Source organism: Tauraco erythrolophus, chromosome 2 (assembly GCF_009769465.1).
Source record: "Tauraco erythrolophus isolate bTauEry1 chromosome 2, bTauEry1.pri, whole genome shotgun sequence".
In the NCBI taxonomy this organism is placed as follows: Eukaryota; Metazoa; Chordata; class Aves; order Musophagiformes; family Musophagidae; genus Tauraco; species Tauraco erythrolophus.
Window position 1 is genome coordinate 84,724,499 of NC_141466.1, and position 26,779 is coordinate 84,751,277.

A 26,779-nucleotide genomic window follows, 5' to 3' on the forward strand; every position below is an offset into this window, starting at 1 on the left:
CTCGGGATCAAACGTCCTTCCGCCCGCCGGCCCGCGGCGGCCATGGGGTCGCGGGAGCCGTGCCGCCGGCTGGAGGTGGTGCTCGGCGCCCTCTACGACCTGGGTGGGTGAGCGAGCGGGGCTGCCAGCAGCGGGGACCGGCGGCCGGGCCGGGAGCTGCGCGGGGGACGAAGGCACCGCGGTCTTGCCGAGGGAGGGGGGAAGGGAGGGAGGGAGCCAGCCGGGTGTGTTCACTCTGAAACGGAGCGGCGGCGGCCGTAGCTGACCCGGGGCATGTGTTCCGCCACGCAGGGGAGGAGACCGGCGCTCGGGGCGTCGCGGAGAACCGCGAGACGAGCGCGGCGGCGGAGGAGAGCCGAGGAGTGCTGCAGCAGCAGCCGCCGCCGCCGCCGGCGGGCGGGCGGCGTGGAACCCGCGATTTCTTCGGGGAGTTGCGGGCTGAGCTGGGCGCCGCCGCCGTCCCGCCGCCCCCTGCCGCGCCGCCGGCCGTGGAGGTCGTCGTGTTCCGCGGGAGGAAGAGGAAGGAGCGCCCCAGCCCCTCGGCAGCGCCCGCCGGCGGCGCGCAGGTAGGGCCGGGCCGGGCGCAGGGAGGGTGGGCTCCTCTGCCCCACGCCCGCCCTCTCCTGTAGGGGCCTTCTTGTAACGGGGCCCGCTCCCTGGGCACGGCGCCAACTCCCGTGAACGTAGCTCAGTTCTTCAAAGCACAGCTTATTATTTTTATTTAAAGCCATTCCAGCGACTTTACACTGAGCAGGTGCTGGACTGGGATGCCCCTTTCTGGTGACAGTTAAAAACAACCAAAACCCTCTGCATGTTTGGTTTTTGGTGGGTTTTTTTTGGCTGTTTCCACAGTCTGCCACCATAAATTGCAAGATACCTTCCATAATTCCCCCTCCCCCGTGCCTAGTTTCTTCCCTCTTGCTAATACAGCTGTCTTCAAGTCTGGGATCCTTTGGTGATCTGTCTGCTCAGCTTGATGGCATTCGGTCCTGCTGAATCCCGACAGGGCTGCTGGCAGGGGTAGGGGCAGGACTTGAAGACGCTTTTTTCCAGTTTCAGAGATATGTGGATAAATATCCTGTATTTGAAATAAAATAAGTTGATCTGCAGATAGGACTGCCGATATGGCAAGAAGTGAATGAAACGAAAAGCAAAGCTTTTTGGCTACTTCTCAGCCTAAGCATTTTGTGTGCTGCTATTCTTGTGAATAGGTGTGAACATGAGGTGCCAAAGCTGCCTTCTCAGCTCTGGCATCACAGCAGCACTTGGCTGTTCACAATGTGTGTCTTGGAGTACCCGTGTTGGGTGGTCGATGGGGAAAGGCGTGACAGTATCAGGTCTCCGTCCTCTGGCTCGTAGAATCATAGAATGGTTAGGGTTGGAAGGGACCTCAAAGATCATCTAGTTCCAGCCCCCCTGCCATGGGCAGGGAAACTCTCCGCTACACCAGGTTGCCCAAAGCCTCATCCAACCTGGCCTTGAACACTTCCAGGGATGGGGCAGCCACAGCCTCTCTGGGCAACCTGTTCCAGTGCCTCACCACCCTCTGAGTGAGAAATTTCTTCGTTATATCTAATCTAAATCTGCCCTTTTTCAATTTAAATCCATTGCCCCTTGTCTTATCCCTACACGCCCTTGTAAAAAGTCCCTCTCCAGCTTTCCTGTAGGCTCCCTTTAGGTACTGGAAAGCTGCTGTAAGATCATCTCGGAGTCTTCTCTTCTCCAGGCTGAACAGCCCCAACTCTCTCAGCCCGTCTTCATAGAAGAGGTGCTCCAGCCCTCGGATCATCTTTGTGGCCCTCCTCTGGACCCGCTCCAGCAGCTCCATGTCCTTCTTGTGCTGGGGACTCCAGAGCTGAATGCAGTATTCCAGGTGGCATTTCACGAGAGCAGAGTAGAGGGGCAGAATCACCTCCCTCCAGCTGCTGGCCACGCTCCTTTTGATACAGCCCAGGATACGGTTGGCTTTCTGGGCTGCCAGCACACATTGCCGGCTCATGTTGAGCTTCTCATCCACCAGCACTCCCAAGTCCTTTTCCTCAGGGCTGCCCTCAATCCATTCTCTGCCCAGCCTGTACTTGTGCTTGGGATTGCCCTGACCCACGTGCAGGACCTTGCACTTGGCCTTGTTGAACTTCATGAGGTTCTCACAGGCCCACCTCTCCAGCCTGTCAGGGTCCCTCTGAATGGCATCCCTTCCCTCCAGCGTGTCCACAATACCACACAGCTTGGTGTCATCTGCAAACTTGCTGAGGGTGCACTCGATCCCACTGTCCATGTCTCCAACAAAGATGTTAAATAGCACCGGCCCCTGTACTGACCCTTGAGGAACACCACTCGTCACTAGCCTCCACTTGGACATTGAACCGTTGACCACAACTCTTTGAGTGCGACCATCCAGCCAATTCCTTATCCACCGAGTGGTCCATGCATCAAAACCATGTCTCTTCAGTTTAGAGACAAGGATGTCATGTGGGATGCTATCAAATGCTTTAGACAAGTCCAGGTAGACGATGTCAGTTGCTCTTCCCCTATCCTGTAACCTCATCATAGAAGGCCACCAAGTTAGTCATGCAGGATTTGCCCTTAGTGAAGCCATGTTGGCTGTCACCAATCACCTCCTTATTTTCTGTGTGCCGTAGCATAGTCACCAGGAGGATCTGCTCCATGATCTTGCCGGGCACAGAGATGAGACTGACTGGCCTGTAGTTCCCTGGGTCTTCTTTTTTCCCCTTTTTAAAGATGGGGGCTATGTTTCCCCTTTTCCAGTCATTGGGAACTTCACCAGATTGCCACGACTTCTGAAATACGATGGATAGTGGCTTAGCAACTTCCTCTGCCAGTTCCCTCAGGACCCGCGGATGCACCTCATCAGGTCCCATGGACTTGTCCACCTTCAGGTTCTTTAGATGGTCTCGAACCTGATCTTCTCCTACAGTGGGCGGTTCTACATTCTCCCAGTCCCTGCCTTTGCGTTCTGTGGCTTGGGCTGTGCAGCTGGAGCTCTTGCCAGTGAAGACAGAGGCAAAGAAATCATTGAGAACCTCAGCCTTCTCCATATCCTGGGTAGCCAGGTCCCCCGTTTCCTTCTGGAGAGAGCCTGCGTTTTCCTTAGATCTCTTTTTATCACTGACATATCTATAGAAGTTTTTCTTTTCTTGTTGCCTTTGATGTCCCTGGTCAGATTTAACTCTATTAGGGCTTGATTTGTGGGTGCTAAATTCCCTTGTGCTACCAAAAACTGTAGCTGAGCTATTTTAACAGAGAGGCCCAGATTAGGCTTGACTGGAAGCAGAGCTGCCTTCCACACTGAGCAGATGGTCCCTTGCTCGCTGGTTGGTCTCTGGATCTTATAGGTTCTCTGGTTGTTTTCTCAGAGTTGTGTTTATGGCCGTAACATCAGAAGCTCAATTCTGAAATAAGCTCTGATGGGCCAACACATTGCCGTTTTGAATTCAGGGAGGTTTACTGGTATCTGGGGTTTGAATGCTTGGAATTGGGAAGTTGAAGGGACTGACCAAGCAATTGGTGGAATCCATGAACTTTTGTGCTTTTTCCAGCATGTTTTATTCTAAAAATGGCTCTAGACTTTTATTTTCTCTTGCTTCTTACAACTTAAGTTTTTCTGCCCTAAAAGATTGGTGTTAGGCTTGTTAGTGAAATGCTCTGAAAACAACCAGGGTTTTCTTTTTGTAGTTGAAATGGGCAATTTTTATATAGATTTTTTTGGAAAGTTGAGAGAAGTTTGCGTTTGGCTCTATTGGATGCAGGGGGAAGCCCTGATGTAACCCTGGGACCTGAACCTGTGAATCAATGTGACCTAACATCCTGGAGCTGTGTGTAAGAACTTCGTTAAAAGCATTTCAGTTCAGTTCAAATGCATATGTGTTACTCCCGCTTCCTCAGAGGGGATAGAGCTCCCTTGAGAGTAAACAGGGAAAGATAAGGGGATGCTACTCTTTAACAGACCTCCGTGTCCCTGCTAGTGCTGCCTGCCTGCATCAGCACACTTGGGAATGGGCAGAGCATCTGCTCAGAGAGGTGGCTCAGCATGTCCTCCCTGATATCAAGAGTTGGACACAACCTAAAATAACCCTGTGAGATTTGTTTCTGCTCTGAGGTGTCCCATGCGGGATGCTCCTGTGGTGAGTGAGTGTGGAGCTCTCCCTGGGAATTTTGCGCTTCTTTTTCTTCCTAGGATACAATCTGTCCCTCCTGGAGAAATCCCCTCCAAACTGAAAACTGGTGATGGAAGGTCTCTGTGTAAATCGCGGAGTAGAAAAGATGTACTTTTTGCTGATCTCGTTTTGAGCAAGTAGTTTCTTTAAACAGCGGTAAGCGGGGGCTGCAATTTGCTGACAGTGCTTCCTTTGGAGTTTTTGCTTTTGCATGAGTTAAGCTGGATACGTGCACTAGTATATGTCCATGCAGTTACGAATTAAGCTTGTTCTGCGTGTTGCCACCAGCTATCGGTACGTGAGCTATTATCACCGTGTCTCAAACAAGATGACTTGAAGTTCATGTCCTATCCTGCATTAGCAGTTTGGTACAGATTTGGAAATGGAAATGTGCGTGACACATAGCTCCCCTGTGGCAGGTTTTCTCTTATGAAATGTAATTTATACTTGAAGGTATAAAAATTAATTGCAGCTTTTAATATCTTTCTGAATTATGAAACACTTTCTAAGTGTCAGCAGATGATCCAGGCAAGAAAATGCAGGACAAAGATGATCCGAGGGCTGGAGCACCTCTCCTATGAAGACAGGCTGCGAGAGTTGAGGCGGTTCAGCCTGGAGAAGAGAATGCTCCAGGGAGATCTTATAGCAGTCTTCCAGTACCTAAAGGGGGCCTATAAGAAAGCTGTAGAGGGGCTTTTCACAAGGGAGTGTAGCGATAGGACATGGGACAATGGCTTTAAACTGAAAGAGGGGAGATTTAGATTAGCTATAAGGAAGAAATCCTTCACTCCGAGGATGGTGAGGCACTGGAACAGGTTGCCCAGAGAATATGTGGATGCCCCATCCCTGAAGGTTTTCAAGACCAGGTTGAATGAGGCTTTGAGCGACCTGGTCTAGTGGAAAGTGTCCCTGCCCTTGGCAGGGGGGTTGGAACTAGTCAATCTTTAAGGTTCCTTCCAACCCTAACCATTCTATGGTTCTATATGCACTGTGTTATAATGATACCCTATAAATTGTGCAAGGTTGTTCCAGTAAGACCCTATAATAATTACATATTAAAAATGCCATTGAGACTGTCTCTTTTAATAAATTCAGGTAATAAAGCTAGAAAAATACACTGCTGGAAAGCTGTATAGTCTTCCTTACAACTCATTTTACATTTCACTGCTTTCCAAAAAACTATCATAATCAGCATTTAAACTTTAAATTTGTTATATTAATTTGAAGTGTTTTGTTTTGTTTATAGGCCAAAATAGAAGATGGAGAAAAAAATGCAAAGGAACAAGAATTTAACTTCGAAAAAGTAAGTCAGCAGGACCTATTTAATCTCACTATTTTAGTTGTGCAGGTGTGTGCATTGATGTCCTTGGGAAAGCTATGGTGGGACTGATGCAAAACGATTCCAGAAAAGGTTGTCTCTTGTAGGTGAGGATTTCGTAATAGGTAATTTTGGCTGCATGCCATGCCAAAGGAGGAGCGTGCTGGCTATTGACAACTGCTCTGTGTGAAGAGAGGTGTGTTACAAGTCTGAGGCCTTTCTTTCTGATCTTTTGGTGAGAATTTGAGGAGGTCACTGTATGTTGGCTGCGTAGAGCTATGTGAGTACCCGTAATGTATAGCATAGCTCTTTCAGGCCCATGGTGGTAATCTTGGATTTGTGATCTCGTGTGGAAGGGGAAAAAAAAAAAACACATATTGGCATCTGTTTTGGGAACAGCAGATTACTTTTTTCCATTTGTCTTTTTGTTTTCATCTCTTCTTATATGAGCGTAAGTAGCATTGGCCACCTTAGATATTCGTTTACAGATGTGTGCAAGTTGTTTTATATGCCTGATCTCTGCGTAGGGACATGCTGTGATCCAGTGAAGTCCCTCACTGGAGATTCTTTGTGGAGCTCCATACAGCTAAGAACAATGGGGATTTAACCACTGCCTTTAAAAGGATTATAAATTCATCACTGGTTTTGACAGGGTATTCTTGTATAGTTTCAGCTATACGTATGTGTATAGTCAAACCACTTCACCATCTATCCATCCATGTTTCTCACTTGTTAAATGCTCTGCAGCCAAGGAATGAAGACACTGTAAACGTTGGGTGCTGTAGTAGCACGTTTCGTTGTTCTCTGTGTAGCGCAGCATGTTTCATTTTTATACAGAGGAGAACGGTTCCTTGTGTTGTTTTCTGTGAAATGAAGAGAACAGAACATTGTCCCTCTAGCAATCCTCACTGTCCAATGATTAGATGGACAGTGCTTAACTCTTCTGCAGAACAGCTCCCAACTCAGGTAGTTTTGTTTTATAGCATCCTGATTTCAGGTATTAGCAAGGGTTTCTTTAGGAGTATATGACTTTGTTGTGGTCTGTGAAGTGTTATTTTAGAACAGGTTGGACAAATTACAAAATGCTGGCAACTTTCTGTAATGTTCTAGGCTCGGCTGGAAGTGCACAAGTTTGGAATTACTGGCTACAAGAAGCACGAACAACGTGTATGGGAACAGGAGCGTGCAATCATGCTGGGAGCCAAGGTACTTTGTTGCTTGGTTTGTGCTGGGCAGTCACTCAGCTGTTACTGTGCAAGAAAGTGGTAAAAAGCACTGAGAGGGTTTGGCACTACTTTTGTACAACACAAGATCCCCTGCCCTGCCCCTTCTCCAACTTTGTCCTTACTTTTACATTTTCTATTCTATCTTGTCTATTTTCTGTAGACATTTGGAAAATTAGTATGGTTGTGTTATCAGAGGTGTTGTATAGATGAAATATGACTGATTAAGATAGAAAACAACATCTACTAATTTTTAAGCAAGCCATTCAGAACTAAACTGTTGAAGGGAGGGGCTTGCTTTGTAAAGTTTCACTCTTCCAGTGAGTTAAAGATGAAGAAAACTTTTCATTTTCATTTATCATCAGTAGGGTAAAAGAAGAAAATAATTCTGTAGGTCTCTTTTGCAGAGTGGGAAGGGGTATGGGTTTTCTTTCTAGCTCAATGTGTATGTGGAAACCTTGTAGGACTGATATAGAGCATAAATATAAGCTTATATTGGCATGAGCTTTAATAAGGCCAAGTGCAGAGTCCTTCACTTGGGGTATAAAAACCCCAAGCATCGCTATAGGCTCGGGGAAGAGTGGCTGGAGAGCTGCCTGGCGGAGAAGGACCTGGGGGTGCTGGTTGACTACCGGCTTGATATGAGCCAGCAGTGTGCCCAGGTGGCCAAAAAGGCCAATGGGATACTGGCGTGTATCAAGAATAGTGTGACCAGCAGGAACAGGGAAGTGATCCTGCCCCTGTACTCGGCACTGGTGAGGCCGCACCTGGAATATTGTGTCCAGTTTTGGGCCCCTGGCTTTAAGAGAGATATTGAGCTCCTGGAGCGAGTCCAAAGAAGGGCGACTAAACTGGTCAAGGGGCTGGAAAATAAAACTTATGGGGAGCGGTTAAGGGAGTTGGGGCTGTTTAGCCTGGAGAAGAGGAGGCTGAGGGGAGACCTGATTACAGCCTACAAATACTTGAGAAAAGATGGTGGGGAGGTAGGAGAAGGGCTCTTTACATTAGTGATGGGTGATAGAACAAGAGGAAATGGGTATAAGCTTAGTCAGGGGAGATTCAGGTTGGATGTTAGAAAGTATTTCTTCTCTGAAAGGGTTGTCAGCCACTGGAATAGGCTGCCCAGGGAGGTGGTTGAGTCCCCATCCCTGGATGTGTTTAAGAATAGGGTGGATGAACTGCTTAGGGATATGGTTTAATGGGAGATTAGGGACAGTTGGACTGGATGATCTCTAAGGTCTTTTCCAACCTAGAAATCTATGAAATAAACATCCCTCTCCACTGTCTCCACCAAGAAAGATACAGTCTGTATGTGTCTACCTTACATTCCTTAAGCTCCCTCCTCTCACCCAAAAGGAAATAAACCATTTCTAATGTTTCACCACCGCCACCTGAAAAATATTGTCCATGCAAGTGTGTGAATGTTTTTTGAACCTATTTGAAAATTTCATCAGTGGTATCCCTCCCAATCTTTATTGCAGCCCCCCAAAAAGGAACATGTGAACTACAGGACTTATCAGGAGAAAATGAAAGAGAAAAAAACAACAAAGGATGATGATAAGGGAAAGGTTTGTGTGAAATTTTCTCTATATAAAGACAGCACGTAAGAGCTAGTCCAAGAGCCTGACAGATAATGCCTCAGGCACAGGAGGAGTGCCCGAGCTTGACACCTGCTGCGCCTCATGGAGTGGGTTCCTGGCTCCAGCAGGACTTAATCTCATCGGTAAAAGCTGGTTTTGTGCAGCATGAAGGGCACAGAGTTAGGTTTGTGTTGTGGTGGGTTTCGCTGCCTCATCCTTTGAGACTGATAGACTGATGACACAAAATCAGCAGGGTTTTTTTTTTCCTTGCCTCTTAAGGAGGGGGGAAAAAAAGGCCTTCAGTTAAAGTGGGTTGCATGTTGTCTAACCACAGAGAGCCGGATCTTCAGCTGGTTTTATATCAGCACAATTCCATCTAGGATCTTGCTCATTATTTAAAGCGAGGGTGAGGTTTCTGTTGCATCCATCCTCCAGCACAGCCCATCTGGCTCTAAGCCTACTCCCTGCCTCTCCATGGAGTCTTCTCGTGTAGGTGGGAGCAGGTTGCGGGACAGGTAATTAATTGCTCTGTCAGCCTGTTTCCTGCCACCCTCTTTCACTGGGGACCTACTTCACCTCCTCTGTCAGGTGTCTCAAGGTGCATCCAGTGCATGACCAGACATAGTTGAATCTTGCCATGGTTGACACACCTGCCTGGTAGCAAGTCCATCTTTTGACTCAAGGATCTTGTCACGTGCCCAAGAAGCCAGCCTCTTTCTTGTGCAGCTGGATTTGTGTCGCCTCGCGTGGCAGGGGCACCGTGTTAGTCGTGAGAGGACTGTACTTTCCATAAGGTGACAGGAAGGGCTCTGGGCACTCCTAGCAGTGCTTCTGTAATGTGTTGCGTCACTTGGCCTGCTAGAAGGTCTCCCAACCTGCTTTAAATGCCTGCTGCTCCGTGAAGCAAAACCGTATTTTGTGTGCAGATAGTTGTTTAGTTAAGATGCTCCCATTAAAATCTGTATCTTTAAAAACAGGAACAGAAAGGTGATTCTCTTAAGAAGAAGAAGAAAATACAGAAGGAGAGGTGAGCCATTTTTAACATGATTAAAATTAACTTGCTTTTGTATAGCCTCCACAGTGTATTTCCCTTATGTAGCTAAGCACAGTCTTATACCAGAAGTCACGCAGATTCCAGTGGAAGGAACTGGAATGTAAATTATTCTGTAATGTGCTGCAAATTTGAATGGCTATGCAGGTAATAAATGTTCTGGGATCATTACCTGCCATGATTTGATATTGCGTATTACTAAACACTGATTGGATAAATAGCTGACATTTTTCACCATATTAAACATTTTCATGAGTTTCTGTTGTTTCTCTTAATTCTTTTTTTTCCTCTTCCTGTTTCAGGAAGGCCAAAAGGAAGAAATCGGTGCCTAGCATTTGGCCTGCAGGACAAGTTGGAAAATTCAGAGATGGGACCTTGATTCTGCAAAGCTATGACATAAAGAAAATTAAATCATCTAAAGTTATCAAATGAACTTACAATACAGAGTGAAATGGACGATATGCATAAAGTACAATTCATGTTGCTACCAACACAGACTTACAGAGCTTCTCACCTTCCCACCATATCCTACTCTTTTTTACCTAATTTGTTGTTGTGGGATTTTCTGTATTCCATTGTGCCTTGGGAAGAATACGAGAATTTACCATTTTATAAATAAAAATGAGACTTTTTACGAAGAATGTTACACAGGCTGTTTTTATTAGTCAATACGCGCTAAAGAAAGCATTTCACTTTCTAGAATTATCTTACTGGCTGTAAGTAAAATATTCATTTAATCCAATAATTAGTGGATTAAAATATATAGTTCTTCACTTCCATCTGGAAGGAACATGGAAAAAGCAATACCTTACTTGCTCTGAACCTGAAGTAGGTATTCTTAAACATTTATTGGGCGTACATCTGTTTCTGTATCTTTATTAATTGTTAGTGGATAGTGAAACTGCACTACAGTTTTCCTGTCCAGCAAAACCTCTTAAGGTTTACAAATTATCTGTTCTGGAATGAAAATAAGATTTTTCCGAAGTTTTGCCCCAGGTAAGAGTTACGTACTCAACTTGTATATCTCTGCAGAGATCTCCAAATAAGTACTGTTTCAAATGGTGGTTTGGTGGCTTGCTTGGTTTGTTTTTAAAAACAAAACCATGTAAGACTGAGACAAATGAGGCACAGGCACTCAGTAGCTACTGGTTGTTCATGGTTAACTCACCTTTGTATTGGTCAGTGTTCCCATGCCTTATGAGGCTTTTCTATGAAATCTTTGTCAAAACTGAAGTTTTAGTGCTATTTGGATTTCAGCAGTTTGGTGTTTCTGAAAGAAGAGTTTTGTCCTCTGTAGCTGTATTTTTGTTTGTTTCTTTCTTTTTAAGGTGGTGTTTCCGTTAGAAATGGCAATGGTTAGTAACCTTCAGAAATCTCTTCTCTGTTCTACCTAAAGCTAAAGAAACTTGAATATTTTAGGGGGAGGCAAAAATAAGGTTAACTGTTAAACAACAGAGGAAAAAGTTCATGCTGTGTTCTTTCTAGGTAAGGTTATCTGGAGCTTGTATTGAACAGCTCTGGCAGTGAAGCACGTGTATACAGAAGGAAAACAGCCCTTAATGGAGAAGCTTCTAGGTGTATTGGTGAAATTCAACGTACCCCTGTGGGCTGGGGAAGTGAAGCATGCTTCCTGGCTGCTGCCAGGGAACCCAAGGAAGGTGATCTCTAACCCTGAGTGAGCAGCGAGGTCTGCATCAGCTTGCAGCTAGCTACGAGAACAGCAGCACAGACCTCTCCCCAGACAGCAGCATCAGAGGCTTCTCCCTTCACGGGATAGGAAAGTATTCTGGTGTGGGGAGAGCCACACCACAGAAGGAGATGCTTTCTGGTGCACTCCTTCCCCCACACCCTCCACCTTACTTTGAGGTCCTGGAGAAGTGCCCTACTAGCACAGAGAGGACCAAGAGGTGGGAGAGGGCCCGGAGTGGATGGGAGCTGGGTAAAAAGCAGGAGGGAGTGTTTCTGGAGCCATTTGAGAAGCAGAGGGCTGTGCAGATACTGTTACCACATTTCTGAATTGTGTAATTTGATTTCTTCTTATTTAGTGTTGGTTGCAGATTCAAACCAGGATTAACAATCTTATCTGCTACAGACTTAGAGATATGTCAAATCACGATTGTGTGTGAAGGTGTAATCACTAAGCAGTACAGAGCATCAAGACTTGTTGATGTAACAGATGGGCTTTAGATGTTGTGGGATAACCTGTATTTTTTTAATGCCTAGTAGTCCTTGAGCTTGGTTTTTCACTGCTCACTTCTAGATAAAGTTTTGTTCAGCTGGCTTTGGGTATAATGTGTTGTGGGAGTTTATGTCCTCAATCAGCTTTGGTAATCTAAAGGGTTCACTTTCCACCTCCACAGCTCCCAAAAGCTGTTTAGGAGTGAGACTCGGTCAGAATAGAGTGTCTGATTTTTCCAGTCCTCGTCTCAAGCTTGTAAATTCTGTTAAAGAAGAGTTGAAAAAAATTCCGTTCTTAAAATAAGTTGAAAACTGAAATGCCAAGCTAACAGTGGAACATGAAAGCTTAGGGGGAAAAAAAAAAAAACCAAAACCAAAAATCTTGCATTTTCTTACTCATTTAACATTGGTGTGTATGTATTCTGAAAGGTTTCTGTGATATGGTGATAGGTTGCTTTTTTATATCAAATCCCCAAGGTGATTTGAGCTGGCCATGCTACATCCTTGTAGGATGCCGTTCTCAGGAAAACATGGTACCTTCATCCTATTTGGTTACTAGATGCGTTAACAAAAGTGATAACAACTGACACTTGGCAAACAAGAACCTGTTAGGCACCTAGTGTTTCTCTGAACTGGCGTGTGTTATTAATTAACAGAGTAATTAACAGAGCATGTAAGTGCATGTTCAGGCAGCAACCTGTGTTGCTTTCAGAGCATGTATTGATACATGAAAGCCAGTGTTGACTGAATAACTGATTGATTATGGGCAAGGGAGAGCAGGGACCATCTTATTCGGCCCTCTGCCTGCAGTTGAATAGAGGAATGAGGGATAAAGGAAGAATGCAAGGATTTCTCCTTATGTGCTCTCTTTCACATGCCTTTTCCTGTGACATTTAGCTTTATTCCAGTTCCCCATATGCTAAAACTGTTGTGATGATTGTTCCTCCCAGTCAAATCCTTTGGCATGAAGGAGTTGACACTGAGTTTTCTCTTGCAGGGGGGAAAAAAAAAGCCATGATGGACAGTGTCTCCACACTCTTGTCTGTACTGACTCCTGATTGTTTTGGCCACGGTTCTGTTTCTTACCCTGGCGCTGCTGTTAGTGTGTCGGCGTACTTTACTCTGTTTTATTAAGAGACATTCACGAAGGTCGCATAGCTTCAATGAGTGCCTTTTTGCAGGGGCTGAGTGTGCTGCCTCTGTAGCATTGCTCAGTCCCTCACAAGGTGGAGGTGTGCAGCTCCAAGATGATATGTCATCTTAAACCATCTCACAAAGTCTTGTCTTTCCTGCTGTGACACACTTTCTGCCCATTCTGACTTTTACACTTACTCAAAGGCCTTTCCAATCGGATCCCACTGGTATCACAGTTATTTCCAGGCTCTTACTCCAGTGTCAGAAATTTCGAAGAATGAGAAATCACCCAAAGTGTCCAAGATGGGCTGGAGCTAAACAGCACATCCCCAGGTACTCTATAACCAACGTGAGCGAGAGCTAAACGAATGGTGCTGAGAGAGAGAGAGAGAAAAGTGTTTCATGCCACTGAATCCAGGGTATGTCTGAAGTTGATGCACAGATGGTTGCTCTGAGGGAGGACTCGTGGCTTTCTCCAGTTACCAGATTATTCTTGACTGTGGTAACAAAGCAGGTTATCAACAGTTAGAGTTAGGCGTGTATCCTGCGCAATTGCCTCGTCTACATTATGACATAATATTTTTTCATAATAATTTGTAATAACAAATAGGGTACTGATGCTGAATTTGTTGGCAATGTTTTAAGAATTTATTTAGAAACTGTAAAACAGCATAAACTCATATGTCAGGTTTTCCAAAAGGGTAGTAGTAGTAGTAATAATAATAATACACAAATTTTTAGTCAGACCAAAAGACAAAAAGCAGTTTGTTTCCAATTCAAAAAATACAAACGTTTGCTACAGGTACAAAATTATAAAAAGTTTGTATTTTCCTCTTGATCTGGTGACAGACACATACAGCAGAGATGTATATTTCACCAGCTCCAAATTCATATAAGCAACAGCAAATGATGATACAGAAAAAAATGTCGTGGTTAAGAAGAAAACAGAAACAACTTCTCATCTTTCATTTAACCAGAATTGAACACTGTTATCTTATTCCTTTGCACTTTTTTGGTTGCCAACGTTTAAATTAGTGTTATTCATGCTTCATGTAACAATCAGAAATAACAGCAGGTTTACCTCATGCATTTATTTTTAATATTCATCACATAATATCTTCTCACCATGCTACCTAGAAAGGTTAGTGTTTTTATTGACAACATTTAAGGGAGGTGGAGGATGAGGGAATGCAACCAGGATCCAGGAATATTTCTATCTACTGCTTCACAGGAAAATGTTAGAAATCCTCCAATTAGTGTAAAAAATAATTTTGTAATTAATTCTGCTTGGATCTGTCTGCAATACCAAATGTAACAAAAAGCTCGCTTAACAGAAGGGGGAAATGCTGCTCAGTGCCTCTGTCAGTAAAACGCACGTCTGTCTCCCGTATTGTGCAAAGATGCAGGAGCCCCACACATCTAGTCTCTGTGGCTTGCATATGGGCTTCTGCACCTTAGAAGACCAAGTGCATCTTATTTATGAAGGATTTGTGCTTCAGGCTGCCGCTCCAGCCGGCTGTGTGTGTGCAGCGTTCAGTAGTGCAGAGGAATCGTCAGAAATGTTGTCAGTAAAAACTAGAAGCAGCTCACTTTTTTTTTTTTTTTAAAAAAAAAGGATAATAAAAAAAAAGACTCTCCATCTTTGTTTGATAATATTCAGTGACAAGTGCCCTTTACATTTGCAATGTGGTTGATTTGTTGCCATAACCTGTTGAAGGACTTGAAACTGTAATCTCCCTTCCAAAGTTGATCGAGCCAAGATGCTTGGGGTTTTCACGTTATCTTGCCTGGTTCAAAGTTGAATTCTTGACTTTGCTATTTAAACGGAATGCTGCAAAGCTGGTAAGGCCTGAGATTAGGTCTAACAAGTCTCTTTCCTCATCCTTCTGTTTGTGAGCAAAGGATGTACTAGATGGCACCAGACAGCTGCTGTATCAGGTTGCTGGTGCTTTGCATCCCTTCTCACAGGAAGTAGTCTGAATTGTGGTGCAGAAATGCACCACCGCTTGTTGGCAGTCGCAAACACAGTGTTTTTCGTGTGTGGGCAGTGGCAGCGTAGCCTTGATCTCATCTCTCTCTCTTACCTTGTTTAAGAGATATTACTATGTAAGAAAGAAAGAAGCTGCATCTCACGTTTCTTCTTGCTCTAGAACAACTCGGAAACCAGAGTATTGGGTGCTCTCTGCCATCTTTACTAACCACACTTTGGGAAAAAATAAAATAAAATAAAAGCTTACACAGCACTACGACAAAACTCTTATCACCAGCCAAGAATAAACTACGGCAATACACTATCATGGCATTATTTACAACACGATGGAACGTTATGCATATAATAACTTACATTTAATACTTTTCCTCTTAATCTCAGATATATGTAAGCTCATGCTTTTTAAATTTTATTTTGTTCAGTCCAATATATTTTCTTCTATGTATCTTCACTGAGTAGGCAAATATTAGAGGTGACAGTGCTGTTTGCCTATCTTTTCTATGTTTTTAGAAGCCAAATTGCTTTCCAAATTCATGATACGTCACAGTATGCTACAGTCTTCACTGACATGTTTTATAGTGCATACCTTTTCACAGCAGAAGTAGTAAGGGATCATCAACAAGGCCTGTGCTCATATTGACGTTAAGTCTTAGTAAGAGATCTTCTTGTGAGCTCTTTTTGAGTTGATGAGGCAAAAGAAGGGAGTGGAAATTGTGTAGCATGGCACGCCTTGGGAAGCCGGACAATGCTCCTGATGGCACACCTCTGTTCCCACTAAACTCAACAGGGAAATTTGCAGAGGAAAGAGCCAGGAAGAAGGTTCACAAATACTAAGGTTGAGGTTTACAAGGGCAGATCAAAACTAAGAGTCCCTTGTTGCTCTGCAGGACAGAAAGTTTGCCTGCTGTATTTATTTAGCAGCTGTGCAGAGGTTGCAAATTGGCCTATGCAGAAGTCAAGCTTTGTTATGTTTATTAGAGGATGGCTTGTTTGTGGTTTTGTTGGGGTTTTTTAGACATTAAGTCAACTTACAGCTACTTTGTATGGGCTCTGTACCATAGTGGATGGGATTCCTCCCAGCACAAAAGGCTCTGCTCTCCTGCTTATAAGGAGCACCCTGGCTTCTAGGAGCAGAAGAGTCCCATGAAAGGCAGGCCGTGGCAGACCCAAGTGTGGGTCCAGGTGCCAGAGAAGCTTGGAATCCCAAAGAGCTGCACAACTACCCCAAGGAATCAAAAGGAAACGAGCATCTAAAGTGGTCTCCTTGGGTATCTATGCTACTTTTCAGTCCCCCAGGTTCTCCCTGGACAGTCAGCAACACAGTTCCTGCAAGGACCATAGTACTAAAGGCTGACTCCCTCCTGAAGAAGGGATGTGGAGGAAACAAAAACTGGCATAAGAGATGCTGTAGATGCAGAACATGTGAACTGCTGGGCTTACAATGAATGAGACGTACCTCTGGGGAGTTACCTGCAGAGAAGCAAACTACCTCCCACCTGAGCAGAGAAGTGAAAGTGTCCCACTTCTCCCCATCTGATGCTGTTCTGCAAAGGGAAAATTCTGCTCTGCCTATGTTCAGATGGCCACTGCCATCTGGATGTTCTGCATAAATATTCAGGTGTGGAGTAATTAGTTTCCTTGTATAATTCTAACTACTTAAGCATTATTTCTGTTAATCAAACTACCAAAATGTATCCAGCTGAAGCCAGGAGACTACACTTTATTGGGGTAATTGGTTTATTGCTGTGGGCCAAACCCAAGTCCTTAAGTGTGTACACAACCACACATGCAACCACTTTGTTTAGTTTTTGACCTAGGCTAAATTAGTCTTACTAATGCAGGTTACCTACTTCTAACTGTATTCCTTTTACTTTATTTGCCCTTCTGCTAGGTTAAAAGGAGACTGTAATGATAGCTAGTCTATACTCTACTCTTATGAGTGTTAGAATGCGTAGAGGATAACAAACGAGCTCCTCTACAGTTCTGAAGCATGTCCCTACCTACTGTCCATATTTCCATTAGAAATTAGTAACCTGTATCACTCACTGTGTTCTCCCCAAGGTATAACACACCAGGAACCGATACCAAAGAAACTGTGAAAACCAAAACTGAGTATTGCAAACACTTCTAAAACCCATTCAGAACTAATTTTAAACACCTGGCAATGGCTGAAGATTGGAAAGATGTAGATTCATTTGAATTTCCTTCACAGAAGTTTGGAGTAAAGACAAAGGTTCAGTCTCAAAACAAACAACACTCTTTTGTTTTTAATATAACAAGTGAAAGTGGAGTGCTTTCTGTATTAAAATTATCACGGGATGTTTACCAATATAAAAAACTATGTGCAACTTATGTACATTATTCCCATACATTGTTCCGACTGGCAATACTCAAAGCCAATGCTATGATTACAACTGTTAGGTTCATAGAAGAGCATACTCGAGGAAATTCGGGGTCCAGTAAGCATTCTAGCTGAGGTAGGTTAAAATAGACCCGCTAATTAGAAAATTCTGCACGAGTTCATATGGTATTAAACAAAACTGAAAATTGCAACACAGTTGGTCTCTGCTGTTCTTTAAGAAACCAAGATGAGCATAGCACAGTTATTCCAACGTCTACAAGTTTACTAATACAATCCATTCTAGACTTTGAAGAATGTACCGTTGCTTTCCCACTTAAAAGCTTATGTTATTTTTTCCCATCATCGGTTTTATTTTCTGTTTCAGTCTTGACATCACGGAAGGTGCACTGCTGTGCTCCAGGAGAGGTGGGCTACAGGATGCTTGGTTGGTTACAGGCAGCATGATGGCAGACTGCGTTTTGTCTGTGCAATAGCCCGGGACTGCTTCATTTTGGGTTGCCTCCCCCTCTGCAAAACAGCTGTGAGGTGGGACGACCCCAGGGAGGATCCTGGTCGCTCTGCCACAGGGAAGCCTTGCCATTGCTCAGCACTACCTGAGTGATGTGCTCCAGCCAGAGACAAGAAGTGGACCTGCGGCGGGATGCTTGGGGGCCGGCCGGCTGCCCGAAGGCAGGCCTGGGCTGTTTGTCCTGTGGCTGTGGTTTAACATAAGGCAGTAAGCTGGATTTTGGATAGAATGTTCATTTTCAGGTTTAATAATTACATGTCTGATAACAATATGCATGTGCGTATACATATGCTTGGAGAGAAAAACTCATATAAGCAGCAGGATTGAAAAAAAGGAAGTAGTACATCAATGGGATTTAAAAGCTTATGCTTTTCTTGTTTGATAGCACCGTGCTTACGTAGGATTAGAGTAACAGAGTCAGAGATGTCATGGGCTCACACAGTCTGCGGCATCTTGTCCTTATGCATTGCTGCTATACACATACACACTTGCATATGTTAACTGGATTCAGAGGAAAAGAAGCACACGCATAAATCAACGTGTTTTTTGACAACAGCACGCAGGTGACAGCGCCACAGCTATGGGAAAAGTTCCCTGTCAGTCAGACTCCAGTTGTCATGGGCAGCACCTGAAAAGGCTGCTTGTTTTCAGGGGAGATGCCAGACACAGGTAAGTCTTGCAAAAGATTTATGTCCCAATCCAGAAAAATTCTTAGGGCCGGATTTCACATTAATGCTATGAATCTCGCTCAAGTGCTTCATTAGGATCAAGACATTAATTAGCTCACACTAATCTAATAGAAAACTAAGGCTTCTGATCTCAAAGCTACATTGGAACTACAGCTGCCCAGGGCTTATCAGGATCAAGGCGGGAAAGCGGCATTTCTCTACATGGCATACTTTGCATGTGCCATATTTAAATAAATCAATTATTATCAGTTCAATTCAAAGGGATCTCCCCTCCACTGTTTTTCAAGAGTTGTGCTGATAACCACAATCAGATCTTCCGTTTGTGATGACAATCTCCACAATCATATCTAAATAACAAACAGTAAAAGGATGTTTTTCTCTCTGCTTTTTGTATCTGAACTCTGCATGTAACATGGTGTTAGCTAAAATGAACGCAACTATTACATGGCAGTGTTCAGAAACCAATCTTATGCTCGCTGAAGATAATGAGGTAAGTTCTGCCTCTGAATTCCCCCCCATAGCTTACTGCAGTCTACAGCCAGAAGGAATAATTAATGGCCATTTGAGCCCCTTAATGTAACAGACAACCAGGAATTCTTGAGCACGCAGCCTCCACTTCAGCTGTCAAAACATGTGCTTTCTTGATTTAAGGACTTCAGGTGGCAAGGCAATCCAGTTCACCTATTGCTAAATTGCTCCAACAGCCGTTGCCCTTCAGTCTTAGTCTTACCCATTTTTTCCGGCATCCCTAATATCTTTTAAGCACAAATCCAGCCATGAGACAGAAAATACACTCAATTAACCTTTTACTTTATAAATGTACGTGTGTGTGCGTGCACATGTGGGTACATGTGTATGCAATGCAGTGTAGTAGATATGTTCAGGTACCCGTCTGCAATCGAGTGCCAGTTCTGTGGGTATGCTTGCTATGGCTGTTAAACTAAAAATGGAGTGGGCTAGCTGTAAGCAGCGGATTATTCGGTGAGCAACATGCTGTACGATGTCTAAGTCAAGGAAGAGAATGCTTTTTTACCAACTTACTGAAAAGTGCCAAATCACACTGAGAAAGCTTACAGAATCCAGCACAGGGTCGGGCAGAGGCTTGATTAATTGTTGGGCAACTTGGGCTGTTTTACACATTGTGGCACCTCCAGTCCCGTGTGCAGGGTCACCTGCACAAAGAAGAAATAAAGCACGGATTCAAAATGAGACATCCTCAGCAGAGAGCATTCATGAAGACCAAGAGCAAGTAAATGACAGGGGAAGGGCTGTGGGACTTCAGGTCCAGGTTTAAGTCATCAAAAATACTAATGGAGATGATACTGAGCCCCTGAAATAAACAAGTCTCCTTCCCCCTTCCCTCCTGAACACCTTGGGTCTAGAAGCCAGGTGTCCATATCTCTTCCCAAATCCAGCCACCAGAGAAACGAGGCAGATGGTGTCTTTGTGTGAGGGACTCCGAGTACTTCAGGACAGGGATCACACAGTGGGGCCCATGTACTAAATATAAGAAAATTATTATATTATTCAAAGGTCTTCTTTGTTGCACTAATTTTCTGACCTCTTTACTCTCCTTACCACTGTGCTGCTCATGTTTCTGTCTCTTGCCAATGTCAATAATTACCAAACATAAGACCTAAGAGGAATTAGGATATTCCTGTTTTTCAGTCAAACTGGCAGAGGAAGCCTTAGCACTGCTGCTTTCTAAGTGGAGCATTGCAGCAAAATAAATGTAGGAAGAATTAGTGTGTGCACTTTTACTTGTTTTTACAGCATTACTCCTCACATCTGTGAGGCAAGGCAGAAGGTCAAATACAGTTTTCTGAAAAGTTTTAGTAGCCTAGATGTCAGTCTGAGAAGGAAAGAGCCCCTATCCATACCGACTACCTACAGATGATATTGTCAGCCCCAGCAGCAATGGCCAGCAGTATACGTTCTCCTTCAGATGAGAAGGGTAAGTGGGGCTGAACTGCAGAAGACCTACCTGGACGTTTCGATTGAGGCTTAACGCAGGCATGAAGACACCTTCGACATTTTCAAACGCTGGAGGTCCTTGCTGCTGCCCGTTTATGTAAAAGGTCAGGTTGTGCTTGTTCAGATCCAGGAGAACACCAACGGTGGCACCTTTAGAAACTCCTCCTTCAGTCCTAAGGTACAAAGAGACCACACTGTCGGTGAGGGCAGTGTGCTACACCGCGGCTGCTCTCCCTAGGACAAGGCAGTCTTACTAAGCAAAGGCAGAGTGGAGCAGCACAATGAAATTATCATCCTCGCGGCATTTGGCAATGACTGATCCACACCTTTATCTGAAGCATATGTACCACATTCAGGGGAGCTTCTTAATGGGGGGATCCTGAAGGGAAATCAGGTCCATCTCTCCTCCAGCTGCAATCTAAGAGCTGAAAATGGGGTCCAGAGCTAACAGGTCCCCTTGGCTGATGAGAGACGGGGAGGTGAGCAAGTCAGGTCAGTACTGAGCGTGCAGAACAGGAGTCCTGGAGGCATGGTTCCTCAGAGCATCCCTGCTATAGTGAAGTGATGCACAGCAAGGAATGAAAAAGCAGAAAGCTGGTTTCCTAAGCATTTCTTGCTAATCATTATGCCCATGTCCGCTAACAGCTCGAGACTCCAACTTCCAGTTCAAGTACTTACCTTGGCATCCCACAAGGGAACCCTGCTTTCCAGAGATCAGAGAGCCAGCAGGGGTACAACAGATAGTGGTTTTGGGGAGGAAGGGAAAATGGGGCTGGTTAGGCATAGGCGTAGCTCCCTCACTAACATGGTGCTTGGCTATAGGACTGGGAGCTGTTTCAAGTGTGCAGGCACAGTTACTAATACCAGCAATAATTGGTTGTGTCAGGAGCAGCTGCTGAGAGCTACCGTGGTATCAGAGCTTGCCAGGACAGACTCAGCCACTCATTACACGCTTGAGCGATTTGACATTAATGCACTTTGATTTGGGGGTTAGTCAAACCCAGTATTACTTTAAAGAGCACCGAGCAAAAAAATCTACTAGATATGCAGATTGGCCACAGGCACTGCTACTCTGCTAATATCATGGGGGCTCTGTGATGGATTTACTACCTGACACAATTTGTTCAGGGTAAATCAGATTTCAAATAATTTGCAGTAGGAAAGGAAGCAGCTGTCTTCTGTCCCACGCACTCCCCTCAGGCACACAACATTCACAAGATTAATGCAATTTTAGCATAAAATTCATCACAATAGGTAGTCAAAACATTAAAAAAAAAAAAAAAGAGGAGGGGGAGGGATCGAAATATGATTAGACAGAATATAGTCCAGGGTAAGAAATGTTCACCTTGTCCACTAGGTGTCATAAACTGGTTTCCTTTAGACTAAATGTGGCACATAGTGTTTTCTCTGAAGGTAAAGGGAATTTTATCTGTCGCATAATAGTATAGAATACTATTCTGACTCCTCCATTTAAAGCTTTTCCAACAATAATAGTATAGCTGAGAATCATGAATTGGCCCTGAGATGTGTTAGATTTCAAACTTAACCATTCTCAGGTTCCTTTTATTTGCTTTCTGGTCCTATAAGCATTAATAGGTTTCTCTTTGAGCTCTTCTCTAAAACCATACAGTAAATTACTCTCTAACAAAAGTTAAGATGCTTACCTATCCTCAGTATCTCAGTATCTAGATTGTTTTTATTAAAAACGCTCAATCATAAAACTCATGATGATATTATGGGAAGCAACACTACTATGATCTAAAGCTATTTACAAATAGATCACTTTTTTTTTTCTCTCTGTTTAGGAACAGCTTTGATTGTAGGGCACCGCGTTTTATATCCTGCAGTGTTTTAAAATAGATTTTATAACATCCTTTCAAATGACATTGATTCTCTTAGGGAAACAGAAAAAGCAACTTTGCCTTTTTGAGATTATTATGCTCTTTCCTAAGCGACATGCCAATTTGCTTCTTGTGGGCTAATGAGCTGTGTGCTGCACAGTGACATTGAGTGACCCCTCTGCAACCCCCGGGGACAGCCCGGCTGATGCTGCCTGCAGAACCCAGCCAGGGCCAGTACAGGACCCAACCAGGGGCGCAGGGGCAGAGCAGAGGATTTGGGACCCTCTCCCTTCCTCTCTGCCACAAGTCTTGCAGGACTTCAGCAGGTAGATTGCCCCATTCCCTGGCCACCACCTCCCCACAGCGAGGAACCAGCTGTGGCAGGACGAAGCCAGGCCAAGGACAAGCAGGAGCACTTGGCCGTGCTGCTACCAGGGAGGCTGGACATTTTCCGAGACTGAACAGTTGCTCTTCCTGAGCATCCCATGATTTCCTTGGGAACAGTACTTTGAGGACTCTAGTGCTTTTTGAACTACTGTCATGGTCACTTCCTTTAGAAGGAGAGGTGAGAGAGTCAAAGTTTCATGAGCAAATTTATGCAAGGCATTTCCTCACTCTTCTGTACACCATTTAGACAGTATCACAGGATAATTTTTCTAATAAATGCCTTAGTTGCAATAAAAGAAGCCAGCTAGCTCAAGAGACTCAAACCAATGTCACTCTCTCCTGGTACACTTCTGTGCCAGCATGTAAAAAAGTTGCTGCTTTACTGTAATACATTTTTAAAACTACTTAATGATAGTTACACCGTAGGCCCCTAGTAATCTGCGGGGCATTTAAAAGGAAAATACAACTGTTTGTTACAATACTTCTTCAATAAACACTTGGCATTCATTAAATGATAAGCCAGTTTTCAAGACATGCACCACTCTTTCATTATTTCTATGTGCACTCTTTTTGATTTCTATGTGCAACAGTAAGTCTTGAGTGTGGAAGTGCTGTGCAGAAGCCTGGAAGGTTTGGAGTATATATCACAGAATCACAGAATCACAGAATGTTAGGGATTGGAAGGGACCTCAAAGGATCATCTTGTCCAATCCCCCTGCCAGAGCAGGACCACCTAGATCAGATCACACAAGAACGCGTCCAGGCGGGGAATTTGGCTGCCATGAAAAATGCCACTGCCTGTGGCAGCAGTGGCTGTTATTCTAAGATATTTTCAGCAGCAGCTTGGACAATATGCAGAACGGGACTGCATGTGTTGGCTTGAGGAATTAAGAATAGCAGTAAGTTTCGCTATCATTGAAAAATAAAGCTTAACAATTTATGAACACTTTGATAAACTGAAGAATTAGTTTAACTCTCCATTAAGAGATTTTAATTATGAGCTTTACAGTAACTTAACAACTTTACCATGTCTAATGCCAAGGACAGTATTTTGCAGTCAATTATAACATTTTTGTGTGATGAAAAGCTGATCTTGAGATCTCTGAAGTCAGTGAAGAGACTCTCTTGATCTCATGAGGCTTTAAGAGTACATTCCAAATTCTCTAGATTTTGACTTGCCACTGTCTTTCAGTATAAAACATTTCAGCGCGATTTCCATCTCTTTCTTTACATACCCATGTAGTGGCTACAGTATCGCCTACAGCACCAGGTACTCCTGCTCTTGGGAACTTTTCCAAAGAATAGATCTCTTGCAATGAACACCACTGCCTCTTGGCTATGGGCATACACCACCTCTGGTATGAACCAATCACTTCCAGGAACAAGGAGGCTGAAAGGTACCTCACAAAGCTATATCCCTGCCCTAAAGTGAATTTGTTAACCGATGTTTGCTCAACCTCCTCTCAAAGGTCCCCTCTGGTTTTGATAGCATTAGTCTTCTGTTCATGCCTCTTCCTCTAGCATTACAGAAGTCATGCTGCTTTTTAAGGACGTAGGCAGGTCCAATTTTGCATGCTGTGAGTGAAAAGAAGAGTACTCTAAATGTGACAGATCCCATGAAAAGGTCTTTCAAGCTCCACCTCAGTTTATCCTTGAAGCTACTCATTTATTTATTGCCCTAACTTACGAAGATTAGGAAGCATGAAACAATTACTAAGATGTAACTTCCATCATAATAACGTCCAAGAGGCTAAAAGATGACAATAAATTTCCTTTGGACTGTGATACTGTGCTGTCATGCACTTGTCTCCAGTGAGGAAAAACAACTAGGCAGCAATAACTGTTTCCACAAGACTATTACAGCTAATGAGTTAAAAAACTGACCTACGTGACTGTCACAGTTAAAAATATAATGCCTAGAACTAATTTCATTGAAGCGCATGTGATTTCATAAGACTACATGCCCTTTGCGTCCATACTTCACTTGAACAGATATTCCATGGGTCTATCCATGCCTTGGATGTCCCTGCAAAGCCTTTGTGTTTTACCTAGTAGAAACTGGGAAACTATCATCAACAGAAAGCACTTTGTTCTCCTCTTTAAGCAGGATGATTGGAAATCCAGAGAGTTTCCACTGTTTGTGCTTCCCAGAAAAAAAGTCTTTCGCTTAGCTCATTGTGTTGCTTGCTGGGAGGAGCATGCTGAGGACCAAGTCCATAAAATAGGTTTCTGGGACAGTAGTACACTGAATGGTTGCCAGCTTTTTTCCAGAAAACATAAGCTGTTTTCACAGAGCATTAAAATTAATACAGCTTAACATTACTTCCGCCCTAAATCGAATCAAGATGTTAAAGGGGCAGAGAACCTTTTGATGTATTTATTATACTGATATTATTTTATTCTATACTGTCTTAGGACATGATCTAAGGTCTTTGGAGCCATGGAAAATATTGCAGCTGACTTCAGATAGGTTTTGATCCAGATACAAGTTTCTTCCACCTGTCTATAATGAACTGCAAAATTAAACTATGCTTCAAACAAAAATTCCCAGCAATTGCAATATACTTACTTAAAACATAAGTATGCTTCAGAGTATAAATTACTATTCAACAGGAGACATTACAACCAGCTTTAGGATACACTGAACGTTGGCATGAACTTAACTCTTTAAGGAGATAATACCTGCATTTGAGCATTTTAAAAATCACTGCAAGCCTTTATTTTAATCATTTGATATAACAGAAACAACACCTGAGCTAGTGAGTGTGGAAGACCTGCTGGGACAGTCAGTAGAAAACTAAATTGATTCCCACTCTGCCACAGACCTGCTACGTATCCTTGATCAGTCATCACTTCATTCGTACATCAATCTCCCATTGTGATAGGGTAGGTATACAAATACATCATTTTCCAAAATAAGAAAGGGAATTAGGATTCTCAATCATACTCTTCAGCAGAGATCTTCTCAAGGGACTCAGTTCCCATGGTACCCAGCTGACCTTCAGCTAGGGCTGACCCTCTCATGGGGCACAGGGAGAGCAATGCAGTTCTGCTCTGGTGATACCCCAGGGAGCTTCAGGTGAAGCTGACCACGTCTTCCCTACACAGTCCAGAATCACATCAAAGAAACACAGCCAGCACTAGCAGAGGTAACTATCATGAGTACTGAAAGCCATGCAACCGTGCCAGCACAAAACTGGATCTATGTCGACACACGTTTTCTCTGTGTGACCCATCCCTGGAAGCAGGTTCAGTTAGAAGATGTCTCCCCACCACTCTGTTGCATAGAGCACATAGAGCCTCTGAGTGGTGGGAGAAAGAGAGGTTTGGTAACAACGGCTTAAGGGGCTTTCTGAAATCCTCCTTTATGTAAGTTGGTTGTACTGGTTGAGACACTTTTCAAAGCTCTTCAGTAAAATGTCTCAGTTGGATGGAAGATGTCACTTAGCCCTCACTGCCAAAGAGTCCCTTGTGTCCAGATCACCACAGGTGTGACCTACAGAATTATCTTTAATCAGCTTTCAGGGCTGGCAATAAAGACCTTCCTTTTGTGCTTTGCCTAATTATTGTGCAACCCTGCAGCCAAGATTCCTCCTAAGGAGGAGAATCAACCACCTTTCTCCCTGTACTCCTCCAGCAATGAGGGAGAAATCCTGCATCCCAGTGCGCTGCGCTCCTGTCTGCTGACACCGTGGGTGGGACATGCAATAACAGGCTTAAATTACAGCAGGGGAGATTCAGGCTAGAGGAAAAAACTGCCAACAGTGAGGATAACTAACACCAACACAGATTGCTAAGGTGCAATTGCTGTCACTAGTGATTTTTAAGAAAGAATAGAATAACTACAATTAGCAGGGAGAGGGACTAGCCTTGCTGAGACCCCTTCCTCTGATGCAAAGCAGAAAAAACGATCAGTAATGAGAAAAGCACACAGGAGGCGCTTACCGATTGGTGTGAGAATTGCAATGCATGAACCAGCTGCGGTTGTTGTCGACGTACATGGCCCATGCCTTGTCGTCCTTGCCTAGCATCATGTCCTTGACGACGTTAATCCTTGCAATGCCAAAGGCTGGATCCGGATGGTTGTCATACCGGTCCACATGCAGTTCCCAGTAATGCACGCCCTTGGAGAAGGCTGCTGTGCCAAGAACAACCCGGTCATCGTAGCTGTTGCAGGTGGCTGTCTGGTTGTCATTCGACAGCACTATGTCTCTGTGAGCTGAGGAGGGGTCGAAGGTGAACCACGCCACTGTGGAAGGGGAAAATGAAAAGGCAGGATTACGGCAGAACAGGCTGAGTTCAAGTGACATCTGCTTTACTTCAATTAGGAGAATGAGATTCTGCCTTCCTGAAGACCACACTGCAC

General features: G+C 44.1%; 2 protein-coding genes across 4 annotated transcripts in view; one reads left to right on the forward strand and one right to left on the reverse strand.

Moving 5' to 3' along the window:
- Positions 1-42: 42 nt before the first annotated feature.
- Positions 43-9,967, forward strand: FSAF1 (40S small subunit processome assembly factor 1). The gene is made up of 7 exons (XM_086631554.1): positions 43-103; positions 292-566; positions 5,425-5,481; positions 6,607-6,702; positions 8,201-8,287; positions 9,277-9,326; positions 9,653-9,967. The coding sequence occupies exons 1-7, from the start codon at positions 43-45 to the stop codon at positions 9,780-9,782; spliced, it is 756 nt and encodes a 251-aa protein (XP_086487680.1). The 3' UTR covers positions 9,783-9,967.
- A 9,350-nt stretch (positions 9,968-19,317) lies between these two features.
- Positions 19,318-26,779, reverse strand: part of TRIM67 (tripartite motif containing 67) — a 34,067-nt gene continuing 26,605 nt past the window's right edge. For all 3 annotated transcript variants that reach the window (XM_086627182.1, XM_086627175.1, XM_086627167.1), the window contains 3 exons: positions 26,359-26,662; positions 20,196-20,358; positions 19,318-19,383 (listed from right to left, as the gene is read on the reverse strand). In XM_086627182.1, the coding sequence (XP_086483308.1) occupies positions 19,318-19,383; positions 20,196-20,358; positions 26,359-26,662 (533 nt within the window). The remainder of the gene's footprint in view (positions 19,384-20,195; positions 20,359-26,358; positions 26,663-26,779) is intronic.

Excerpts from the sequence above, each read along its gene's own strand:
- FSAF1 (XM_086631554.1), top strand. The coding sequence starts at position 43 with ATGGGGTCGCGGGAGCCGTGCCGCCGGCTGGAGGTGGTGCTCGGCGCC. Across the intron at positions 5,482-6,606 it reads AAGAATTTAACTTCGAAAAA|GCTCGGCTGGAAGTGCACAA; the intron begins GTAAGTCAGCAG and ends GTAATGTTCTAG. Across the intron at positions 8,288-9,276 it reads AGGATGATGATAAGGGAAAG|GAACAGAAAGGTGATTCTCT; the intron begins GTTTGTGTGAAA and ends CTTTAAAAACAG.